This window comes from Sarcophilus harrisii, chromosome 5 (genome assembly GCF_902635505.1).
Source record: "Sarcophilus harrisii chromosome 5, mSarHar1.11, whole genome shotgun sequence".
NCBI lineage: Eukaryota > Metazoa > Chordata > Mammalia > Dasyuromorphia > Dasyuridae > Sarcophilus > Sarcophilus harrisii.
Genome location: NC_045430.1, coordinates 273911986 through 273924322, shown reverse-complemented (window position 1 = coordinate 273924322; position 12337 = coordinate 273911986). Strand labels below are relative to the sequence as shown.

The following is a 12337-nucleotide window of genomic DNA, read 5'->3' as shown; positions in this document are numbered from 1 at the left end:
GTGCAAGTGAATTGTTTTAAAAGCAATGATTTTTTTTTGATTACTTTTTTTCTTCAGTAATTTGGCAATTTGGCACCTGAACTCACAAATTCATAGGGATGAAGGTTTGAAGACAGAAGGAATCTTGGAGGTCTTAATTTTGACAGATGAAGGTCCAACTCAAGGTCATATAGGAAGTAATTAGTAGAGTTATTGGTTGAACCAAGGGTCTTTGCCTCCAAATCCAAGGCTCTTCCCATGTACCATGTACCTGCTGCTTTTATTGCATTGTGTTCAGGTCCTTTTTTTCAAAGGGTTTTTGCTCATTAGGAATAAAATAGGGCAGGAGCCACCAGGAGCCAGTTCCCTCAAGGGGCCTATATTTTACACCCAGCTGGGCTGGATAACGAGATAGTCTTCAGTCAGCAACTCCCTGGATGTGCAGAAGCTCTTCAAAGATGCTGCTTATGTTCCGCTGAGGTCTCCCTAAAGATGGAGGATGAGTTTGGGTTCTCTGGGTGATTGGGACTGGGGAAAGCTCATTGGGGTCCTTACATAGAAGGAGATTCGGCTACTGCATTGTCCCATGTGTGACAGCTTCTTCAGAAAAGAGAGGATCTCACTCCCTGTACCTTCCTGGCACACAGTAGGCAGCTCACAATTCTTGTCAACAGTCCCATGCCCTGACCAGAAAAGTCTATTCTGTGCATCCCCAAAGCGCAGAGAGGGCGTTCAGTGCCTTTAAGCTCATTATGAGGAGGAGACAAGCCTTTCCCTTGAAGAATGGAGAGCAGGAAGAACAGCATTTCTCTCTCGTTCACTCACTTCTTTCTTTGAGAAGTTCGACCCCTGTTCCTAGTCCCATCATCCCCGGTGTTCTGGATTTTTCAGTACTTCGTGAGGGATGAAAGAAGGACTCCTCATTTTGATCCTCCTTTACAGTGGGCCAGGACATCCCCTCACATTAGGACGTTTCAATGGGCATTTTTATTCTTTGAACAGAATGATTAGCGAATTGCCGAAGCACCAGGGATTCAGCGGGGTTTTCATGTGGGGACGGTTTACTCAGCTCAGTTATAAAACAAAATAAAACAACTCAACGGCCCCAAAACAGCCTCTCCTCTCTTTGCTGGGTTTCCCAATCAGCAATGCACCTGGGAGGGCTCAGTTGTTCCTGGGGAACGGCTGCCATCCCTCCTGCGGCTCATGGCAGAAGCCGGGTCTCTCCCAATTCCCTGGAATGGGGCTATTCTGGGCACACTCCCTGGAAGGGATGGCCATAATTACATAGGTACCACTGTCTCCCATTTTCCAGATGGAGAAAGAGAGATTCACCACTAGCAGAGGTATAAGCTGCATGAGCTGTGCAGGAGCCAGACCAAACTGGCTCCGGGGAGCTGGTCGTTAAATGTTTAGTGTGAATATTTATGCCTTAGAAATTGGCAAATGCTACAAATCAGAGTTTGATTTCTTGTTTTGTCGATTGTCCAGACTTAAGGAAGTGATGGAGCGAAATAATATAGATTAAACTTCCCAGTATGTCCTTTAGGAGGGGTGATTATAAAACCAGAATAGCCCTAATTATATAGCGGTAGGTGCCAGGCCTCCTGCCTCTCGCTTTCCATTATGCGATGATTAGGGATTATTTTTTAAATTATTTTTTTATTTATTTAAAACATTCTTTAAGGGTTTTTTTTTTTTTTTTTGAGTTCTAAATTCTCTCCTCCCTCCAGCCTGCTGAGAAGGCAAGCAATTGGATATCAATTATGCATGTGAAATCATGCAAAACATATTATGGATGATGTTTTTAATAAGATAATTAAGATGCAGAAAGATGATTTTTTTTTTTTAAAGTTAGGAAGAACGTGTAAAGCCTGGAAAGGAGGAAGGTGGTCAGAGGGTTAGCGTCAAGGGAGCACAGAGAGAGGCTGGCCTACTGGAATCCCCCAAATCAAAGCCAGAGGGGGAAGCCCCCTTGGGTGTGGGAAGGATCCAAAGGGGAGATAGGAATGGATGAGCTGCAATGTGCACCGTGGAGGGCAGGCACACCTCAGCAAGTTCCTGGGAAGTACTGATGTGTTAATACTCCTCAATACTGTTCTCCACATCCATTGGTGAGGAGTTTGGAAGTGCAGCTCCCTGATTGGTGGAAGCCGGTAGGTCACCAGGTCAATCTTGGTTCACCTGGAGCATACCACAACTGTGGGCCACACTAGGACAGCTGAGACCCAAAGTTTCATCATTTATATTTTTATCACAAGGCTTTTATTCTGTTGTTGTTTGGCCTTCTCTCTCTCTTCTCTTTCTTCTCTCTCTGTCTCTGTCTCTTTCTCTCTCTGTCTCTGTGTCCCTCTCTCTGTCTCTCTCTGTCTCTCTGTCTCTCTTTCTCTCTCTCTCTGTCTTTTTGTCTCTCTCTCTCTCTCTCCTATTTTCAAAACATATGCAAGGATCATTCCTCAACATTAACCCCTGAAAAATCCCATGCTCCCCACTCTCTCCCCCAGATAACATGCAATCTAATACATGTTAAACATGGTAAAAATATATGTTGAAGCCAACACAGGTACTCATATCTATACAATTATCATGCTGAATGAGAAAAATCAGCTCAAAAAAATAAAAAAAATGAGAAGGAAAATAAAATCCAAGCAAACCACAACAAAAAGAGTGAAAATCTGTGTTGTGATCCGCCCTCAGCTCCCACAGTCCTCCCCGGGGACAGATGGCTCTCTCCATCACCAGTCTCCTGGACCTGGCCTGAATCACCTCTCCATGAAAAGTTGGGCCTTTATTCTCAACATGACCTCAGAGCGGTGATTCCCTTTGGATTTCAGAGTATAAGGTCACCTGCCTCGCCTTTCCCTCCACAACCATCTGCACCCAGTGGCCAGAGAGAGATCAGGAGATTCTATTCAGGATCCAAAAGGAGTGTAATAAACAGATGTGTCCAGCTGCCATGAAGTCTGCGTTTGTTTTTCCACACTGATCACCCAAAGACCCAAATCTTCTTCAGGGATGACAGAACTGGGGACGTCTCGAAATCACCGAGACGCCGTTTTTGGACAGTTTAAGAGGGTCTTCTTTAGGGCTATGTCTGCTGCTACCGGAGCCAGCCTCCATTAGGGGGATAGCTTTTTCCCAGTCTGTAGGGACTGGAATATTAAATTTGCCTCCCAGAAAGGAGCCATTTAACATTTGTCAGTTATAAAGAATAAATGTGTCTGTGTCCTTTAAGTACTTATAAATGAGAGCAGGACAGTGAGTCATTCTGGAGAAAAGCTGAGATCAGGCTGAGCTTCCGAGGCCAGACCTGCCTGCCGGGTATGGGAGGGGGCACCCTCCTGGGAGGCAGCTTGGGGGAGAAGACCCAGGGGACTCTGCACTATGGTGCCCTCATCTATGTATTAAATGTCAAGTACGTCTTAGCAAAATGACGCCAGCGGAGCCCTTTTCCCTCTTTGTTCCAGTCATTTCTTGTATTCTGTGTGGTTTGGTTCAGTGAGCTGGGTTTGGGGAGAGAACAAGAGAAGGGACGGTTCAATTTGGCAGAACCAATGGAGAAACAATCCCCCGAGCCCCATTTACCTTGGCCAGGGGTCCCCCCCAAAGCCAAAATGCTTGTGTCCTTTGCTGTAGAACCGAGGCCCAATTTTTGCTTTGTATTCTTCTGGCAGGGACATTGGTACCATGGCGCCATATTCCCGTTCTTTCCCCCATGGGACCCTGGGGACCGGATTTGATTTCTTAAACTCCTGATACCTGGATGGGAAGAAAGCATCTGTTAAAAGCTGAGTGAAATCAGGAGCATTTCTCCAGTGTTGCTGTTGTTCAGGCTTCCCGCGGCCTAGAAGTCTGGGTCCCCGTTGGGGGCTGGGGGGAGGGAGGGGCAGGTGGTCTGGCTGCCATGGGCAGAGGCTGTAGGAGGGAGGGGGTGACCGAGGTCCTGGGAGGGAGCCATGGCAAAGGTGGAGGACAGAAGGAACCCCGGGAGACTAGAGCGTCATGGAGGTTGCGGGGCGTTGGGTTTGTGCAGGGAGCATGGCAGGTGGAGAGGTGGGGATGTGGAAGGTGGGGGGGATGTGCTCCCAATGGCTTTCCTTCCCTTGGCTGGTGGTCGTGTGGGGGGGAGCGGAGGAGGGTCCCATCCCCTCAGGGGGCTGATGGCCTCTGGCTGAGTCCTCCCTTCTTCCTCCTCTCTTCCCAGCACATGCGCACACTCACACACATGCATCTACCTGCACACATATACAACATCTACCCCGTGGGTGTGCAATGAGCACATCTGGTCTAGATTAATCCGGCCGCTCCTCAGCTCTCTTGGTTTTCCTTTTTCCAGGGCACAGAGGGGGCACAGCCCAGAGGCTAAGGAGGACCCTGAAGAGAGTTTCAGAGCGGCAGAGAATAGAGTGCCGTTTGTGCCTCCATTGTTGGCTGAGTGGGAAGGGGAACAAACTCCCAGTGGCCTACGAGAGTCTCTTGTGCTTTGGGGAGAACAACAAATCACTGCCCTTGGGATCTGCCTCTGCTTCAACCCCTCATGTCTCAGCAAACATTCCTGTCTCCAGAGATGTCCCCTTCCCCAGAAGTGTGCACATCCTCCCTGCTGTGTCTGTCTCTGTCTCTCTCTCTGTCTCTGTCTCTTTCTCTCTATCTCTCTCTCCTTTAATCTCTGCCTGCCTCTCTGGGTCTCTTTTCTCTCTGTCTCTGTGTCTCTCTCTCTGTCTCTGTCTCTCTCTCTCTCTGTGTCTGTCTCTCTCTCCTTTAATCTCTGCCTGCCTCTCTGGGTCTCTTTTCTCTCTGTCTCTGTGTCTCTCTCTCTGTCTCTGTCTCTCTCTCTCTCTGTGTCTGTCTCTCTCTCCTTTAATCTCTGCCTGCCTCTCTGGGTCTCTTTTCTCTCTGTCTCTGTCTCTCTGTCTCTCTCTCTCTCTCTGTCTCTGTCTCTCTCTCCTTTAATGTCTCTCTGTCTCTCTCTGTCTCTCTCTCTCTGTGTCTGTCTCTGTCTCTCTCTCCTTTAATCTCTGCCTGCTTCTCTGGGTCTCTTTCCTCTGTCTCTCTGTCTCTGTCTCTCTCTGTGTCTCTCTGTCTCTGTCTCTCTCCTTTACTCTCTGCCTGCCTCTCTGGGTCTCTTTCCTCTGTCTCTCTGTCTCTCTCTGTCTCTGTCTCTCTCTGTCTCTGTCTCTCTCCTTTACTCTCTGCCTGCTTCTCTGGGTCTCTTTCCTCTGTCTCTCTCTGTCTCTCTCTGTCTCTGTCTCTCTCTGTCTCTGCCTCTCTCTGTCTCTGTCTGTCTCTGTCTCCATCTCTCTCTCCACCACTGGAGATGCGCCTCTGTCTGCACCACACTTTAGGGAGTCGCTTGGGCCGCTGCCGGCAGCAGAGACCTCTCAGGTCTCCGGGCGGGGATGGGGCAGAGCTGGGGCCTTGACTGGGGGAGGGGGCAGCTGCTTCCCAGCATTTACAGGAATCTCCGGTCCTGGAGGAGGGGCGGGCCTTGTTGTGCCAGGGGGCGGGACGAGGAGGACCGGGGGAATTCCCATCCGACAGAGGACTGGGACGGCGACTGCCTCAGCAGGAAGTGGCTTCTCCCTTGACCCTAGAGATCTAACAAGAGCTGGTTCCCCCAGCAGGTGCCTCCGCCTCGGCCGGGCTACACGGGAGGGGCCCCTCACAGGGCGATCCCCCTGCCTGGCGGAGGCCCTTGAACCTCCAGCACCTTTTCCGGCCTGGTTCGCCCCTCTTTGGACAACCTGGCAGCTGCCCCCTCGGGGACTCACCCCCTAATGCCAAAGCGAGGGCAGGCACTGACTGGCCCGGCCTGAGCGCCCCGAGCCCCCCCCGGCCGAGGGGAGCCCTGACGGCGGCAGCGGGTCCGGAGTCTCGGAGGAGTAATCGCCGCCCCCAGCGCACGCTGCGGTTCCCGACGTGCTTCCCCCCCCCCCCCCATCTCCCCTGACAGTGCGGGCGCTCCCTCCGCTTTGCAGCACGGACACACCGAGGCTCTCAAAGCCCCTTTTGGATGAGGCCCCGGGCGGGGCCGGAGGCCGCGGGCCCGGCTGACTCTGCTCCCGCTGTTCCATTCCGGCGGGCGGGGCTGGGGCCCTCACGGCGCCCAATCTCGCCCATTCTATAGTCTGAGGGGCCAGTCTCGGGGGACAGAGCGGGGTCCGGTGTGCGAGCGCGGGGGATGGAGCCGGGCGGGATCCCGGATTCCCTCCTTTAGTACAGATCCAGGCTCAGACACCGGCGAGCTGGCCCTGGGCAAGGCCCGTCCCCTTTCCCTCAGTCCCCTCATCTGCAAACGGAGCGGGGGAGGCTGGGAGCCCGTCCTGCGTCTTTGCCAAGAGACCCCAAAGGGGCTCACCGACGAGACTGAAGTGACCGAATGACAATTAAAACCTTCCGCTCTAGAAGCGCGTGTTCTTTCCGTCCGTAACATGAAATGCGGAGATTTTATGAAGGAAAAGAAACGAGGATGCCGAGCGCAGGAGTCAAAGGGGCTGGTTCTGACAGACACCAGCTCCGAGACTCCTGCTCCAATTGAACCCAGCGAGCGTTTATTAAACGCCTGCTGTGTGCAAGGCTTCGCCCCCACGCTGGGGCCCAAGTACAAACGGGAAACAGCCCCGCTTCCTCTTTGCGCCTCTCTCCGGCCTCGGTTTCCCCCGGGCCCGGGGAGTCGCTACCTCTTTTGCCCGGACCCCTCCCTCCCTCCCTCCGGCGGACTGATGGCGCTTACGGACCCTTTCTCAGAAAAGTCTTTTTTAAACGTAACTTTTAAAAAAGTTTGTTATTTTCAAAACACGCGCAAAGACGGTTCTCAGCCTTTTTTCCTTTTTTAAGGCGCCAGGGTCGTTTTACGCCGACCCTTGCAAAACCTTGTTCCAAGTCCCCTCCCCCAGACGGCGGGCGCTCCCACGCACGCTAAAGATGTTAACGTCCACCTTACATACAACACATGTTTGCAGCGATGTGGCTGCACAAGGAAAATCGGGCCTGGACAGAGAAAAACAAGGAAAACCCGGGGGGCGGGCGGGGGGAAGGGGCGCCAGCATCCCTGGCGGCCGCGCGCCGCGTCTTTCTCCCCCCCTCCCCCCCCCCCCAGGTTAAAGGGGCGCAGCTCTGCTGCTGCACAAGGAAAATCGGATCCAGAGGGAAAAAGAAAGAAAACAAAACGCAGCCGAACAACAAAAAGGTGAAGCCGCTGCGCCCGCCCCGCCCAGGGCCCGCGGCCGCTCTGGGCCCGGCGGCCCTTTCGGTCCCGCGACCTTGGGAGGGGCCTGCACCCTCTCGCTGCTGAGGAGGCCCCGGCCGTCAGAGCGACCATCACCTAAGCCCGTGGCCGCTCTCCGGGCCCTGCTCCCTCCCCCCGCCCCAGTTCCCACAAGTCTCTCCGGCCTCCGACACCCTCCTGCCGGGCGTTTCTTACAGAGCAATTACGTTCCAGAACATTCCTGTCCCGTAACTTACTGGGCCGCCCCCCACCGGTGGCGGCCTCCTCGTTCCTGGCCCCACCAAGGGGGGCCAACATTCCCGCAAGAAACCGCACTGTCTGGGGAGGGGGGGCTGGTCACCGCTCCCTCCGGTCCCAGGCCGCCCCTCCCTTCCCTTCAGGCTCGGGGCCTCGGGGCTCCCCGCGCGCGGCTTCCCTCCGCCCCGCGCAGCTCCGGGCCGCGAGCGCCCCCGCTCCGACCGCGGGCGGGCCTTCACCCTTTTCCCTTGCACAAAGCCACTTTTCCTCAAGGGCAGGCGCCCCCTCGTGGCCGACGCGCCCAGCTGCAAGCGGGAGCCCGACGCCCGGCTGAGGATGCGTCCCAGGGGGCTAAAAGGGGCCCCTGAAGTCGCCGGCCCCGCCCAGAGCCCCCAGAGCCCAGGCGTGGCGGGAGCAGAGGGGGCCTGGCGGTTTGGGGCCGGGGCCCAGGAACCGTCTGAGGGAAGCGGTCCCCGCGCCGCGCGGCGGGCAAGGCTCCGGCCCGGGAGGCGCGGGGCGGGGGCCTGGGGCGGCCGGGGCTGCGGGGCGGAACCGGCCCGACACCCTGTGTCCCCGGCCCTTTGGGCCAGGCTTCGGCTCGGGCCGCCCGGGAGCCCCCGGGCGGGGGGCTGGGCCCCGCATGGGCTGTCCCTGTCCGTGCGTCCGTCCGTCCCTAGGGATAGAAACCAGCGGCTGTGCAGCGCCCGCTGCGTGCCGGGCGCCGGGTGAGCGCCGAGCAGCCCTTCTCTCCTCCGCTCCCCGGTAACCCGGGGGTGAGTCCCGTTATCGCCCCCACCTAACCGGGGGAAACCGGGGGCGGCTCAGTCACAGCGCGGGGCGTGTCAGCTCCGGCCCAGCCGGGGGGGTTACCCGGGCCCGGCCGCTCCGGCGGGTGACAGCGCCGCCTGGCGGCTCGGCCTGTGCGTGTGTTTGTAATCATTCCAACGCTCGCTCTGTCTCTCTGTCTCAGTGTCTCTTCTGTTCTCTGTTCTGTTCTCTGTCTCTTCTGTCTCTTCTCGTCTCGTGTCTCCTTTCCTTGTCTGTCTGTCTCGGTGTTCTCTGCTCTGTCGTTCTGCCTCGGTTCTCTGTCTCTGTCCGTGCTCTCTGTCCCTCCTCTGTCTCCAGTGTCTCTCTGTCTGTTCTCTCTCTGTCTCCGGTCCTGTCTGTTCTGTCTCTCATTTCTGTCTCTGTCTTCTTCTCGGTTCTCTGTTCTCTCGTGTCTCTGTCTCTTTCCATGTCTCTTCTGTCTCTCTGTCTCTGTCTCAGTGCCCTCTGTCTCTGCTGTCCCTGTCTCTCATGTCTCTCTGTCTGTCCCCAGTGTTCTCTGCCTGTCTCTCAGTGTCTCTGTCTCTGTTCTGTTCTCGTGTCTCTCTGCTCTGTTCTCAGTGTTCTCTGTTCTCTCTGTTCTCAGTGTTCTCTGTCTTCTGTCTTCCCCTTGGTTTTCTTGTCCCTACGTTTATCCAACTTGGAACATGCACCACCTAGCTGCTCTATCCTCTATCTGTCTGTGCCTTTCTGTCTGTCTGTCTATCTTTATAACTATGTACCATCTCTCTTTTCCCTCTCCCTCTCTCCCGCTCTCCTTCCCTCTTTGTCTCTGTCTCTGTCTGTTTCTCATTTACAACTACGAACCATCTCTGTGTCTCTCTCTCTCTGTCTCTCTCTCTCTCTCTGTCTCTGTCTCCCTTTCTGTCTGTCTCTCTCTTTTGTCTCTGTGTCTCTGTCTCTCTCTGTCTCTCTCTGTCTCTCTCTCTCTCTGTGTCTCTCAGTCTCTCTCTGTGTCTCTCTGTTTTTCCCAGCACTACTCATCCAACTATGGATACATAGCACCACTTAGCTGCCCTATCCTCTATCTGTCTGTCTGTCTGTCATTTACAAGTATGTACCACCTCTCTTTCTCCTCTCTCTCTTTCTCTTTCTCTGCCTCTCGTCGTCTCTGTCTCTCTCCCTTTCTTCTCTCACATCACTCACCTTCCTATCTATCTCTCGTACTTGTTACTTCTCTAATATGGGGAATTCCCACAGGAGGAAACACCCTCCACCGACACAGCTTGGCCGTCTCCTCTGCAACTGCCAGACTCCGAAAGCCGGGACACTCAGAAAGTGACTTCCACATGACCGATCCCACGGCCAGACTTTGCCAGAACGGACTCGAGGCCAGCTCTCCCTGGTTTCCAAGTTGGCTTCCTATTGATGCCCCTTTTCTTTCCCTTCCCCTCCTTTCACACGTGTGTGCACATACACACATATGTATCAACACATCTACACACCTACTATGTGTCTCTGACCTATATTCTGACATATATATATTCTACTGACCTATACCTACCTATTCTACACGTACAGTAGAATCCCTTAGATATTCAAATCACTTTTTAAACCAAATTGTATTGTGATATCATTGACATAAGGAAATCCTAGTGAGGAGCTTATCAATGCCTCACTTTCCTCATCTGTAAAATGGGTAGAGGTTGGAGTAGGTGGTCTCTGAGGTCCCTTCTGACTCTATCTGAGATCAGGGGAATTTGCTAGTCATGTGACTCTGACCAAGACCCTTTTCCCTGTGAGCCTTGGTTTCCACCTGTAAATTAAAAGCCTGAACTCCATGTCCTTACGGGTCCCTTCCGTTTCTGGATACAGGATCCTCTTGATGGATTTTGCCTGACAAGCTGGAAACTTACAAGTAAATCACAACAATGTCAAGGGTAAGAGAGAAATACTAGTCAGATGGAGTGAACCTCTGCGGAGGCGAGCCGTACAGTTAGCTGCCTGCTATGGTGGGAGTCGAGACCACAGGTACTAACAACTGTCTCAGAATTCTTTAGCAGAATACTGCTCCTGGTGAAATGTTATACTTGTTTCTTACATCCATAAACACCCCTCCCTTCTCTCCCCTTCCCCTCAAAAAGCTGCTTAACAGATCAATTTATAAAGAGAGACACGGAATGCATTGTAGATGTCTAAAATTCATCGATGGATTCTTTTTTTGGCATCCCTGCCAGGTTTGCATAATGACACCATGAAATGCTCTATTCTCATAGCATTTTTTAAGGTGACAAATACAGGATTTCTTCAGCTTCTTCCCCGGACATGCAAAAAATCTGTATTTTTGTCATTGCCTCTCTCTCCGTGCCTCCACAGAGGCACTGTGGTTCCCCATTTTTATTGTAAGAGGCACCTTTCTAAAAGTTCTTAATGGCCACGAATGCCACAAGGTTCGTTCTGAATACTAAGGTACCCAGTCGTATTATGAAGACAAAGCATTTTATTATCATTATTGTTATTAAACTTGTGGTCTGGAATAGAATATAGCCATGACTGGCGAGGATGCACATGGAATCATAAAATGTTAAGTTGTGGGGAGACTAATGCACACACATAGAGTTTTACAGAGGGGGAAACAAGTAAAGGAGAGAACATAAAGTTTTCAGAGTCCTCAAGGGAATACACGGTAGAATCAACATTTGAACTCAGGTTCCAAATTTGTGTTTTTTCTACACCCCACATTTGTTACCCTACCTTTCCCCAAATTACCTTGAATTTGTTTTATGTATATTTATTTGTCATTTATGTCCAATAACACACATTGTCTCAGACTGGAGAATAAATGTTCCCGGAAGACAGAGGTTATTTATTAATGGTAGAAATCATGCTCCTACTATTCCTGTCCCCTTCTCCCCAGTTTCTAACACAATGCAGGCCACATAACAGCCCTTAATAAATTTGTGTCTTGGTCAATTGACTCGTACTGATGATCCCTTGCTTGAATAATTGCATCCTTGCTAAGTTCATTAAATTCCTCCTCATTTTTAGAGAGCGTTTTAATTCCTTAGCCAGGCTGTTGCATGTAAATAGCAGAGCCAGCCTTGAACGCAGGCCTTAGACAGACAATATCTCCGGATTTCTTCCGCTAAGATGGGCATGTGCCCGAGACTCACCCCAAAGGGCCAGACTCTTTCTCTTTGCCTTACCTGTCCTCGGATGCAGTTATCCGTGCTGGGACTTGCAACGGCGTGTGGATTTCATTGGAAATGATTGTGTTGGACAAGATGTCGGTGCCTTCCAGTTGATTATAATAACGGGGCAAGTCGGGACACACGTCCATGGTTCCTCCGATAAAAATGTCTAAAGGGGAAGGAAGACCGGATTGAGTGAGCGTCACGGGCCAAGCAAAGTGATCACTCCGATGGGACCATCACTCCACGTTCTACACACTCAGCAGGACGGGCTGCAGGGCTGCAGTGCTCGGTTTCCTGGAGAGTTCTGAGGAAACTACAGATCTATGTTCTTTGCTCAAGAACTAGAAGGTTGGGGGGGACGGTGGACAGATCCCTGCTCTGGAAGGAAGATCTGACCTTGGAATGCCCACCTCACACACTTGCTAGCTGTGCTGTGAGAGCCTGGGCAAGTCACTCACCTCTGTGGGCTCGTTTCCTTAGGAGTCAATCGAAGGGATTGGCTCAGCTCAGTGGCCTCTCAGGACCCATCTCTCCATCTGTGAGGGCTGGGGTGGTGATTTTTAACAGCAAACAATGCCCAAAGTAGAGCATGCTTTCAAATGAAATGGTATGATTTCTGTGGTCATCAGAAAGCTCTCTTTAAATGGGCTTCATCTTAATCACTACCCTCCAAGAAAAAAAAAAAAAGATGGGAAAGGGAAGCAAAACTTCTGAAAGTCAACAGAAAGCAGCATTGGATTTGAAAAGACCTCAGTTCAAAAGCTGCTTCCTCTGACCTGCCTTCTGTTGGTCCCAAGTCACATCCTCCCTGGGCCTCAGTTTCCTCCCCTGTCAGACGAGAAGAATGAACTAAATGGACTCTAAGGCTTCTTCTAGCTTTTGCTGTATGGTCCTAGGATTTTCCACAGAAGAGACTCAAGCACTTTGCCAAAGG

General features: G+C 52.3%; 1 protein-coding gene across 1 annotated transcript in view; it reads right to left on the bottom strand.

The window, feature by feature from the left end:
• The window catches only part of C5H7orf31 (chromosome 5 C7orf31 homolog), a 49692-nt gene extending 38103 nt beyond the window's left edge, over window positions 1–11589 (bottom strand). Inside the window, exons 1-2 of the mRNA XM_031940565.1 lie at window positions 11416–11589; window positions 3565–3738 (exon numbers count right to left, since the gene is read on the bottom strand). Coding sequence (XP_031796425.1) covers window positions 3565–3738; window positions 11416–11549 — 308 coding nt within the window. The 5' untranslated portion in view covers window positions 11550–11589. The remainder of the gene's footprint in view (window positions 1–3564; window positions 3739–11415) is intronic.
• Between the last annotated feature and the right edge of the window lie 748 nt (window positions 11590–12337).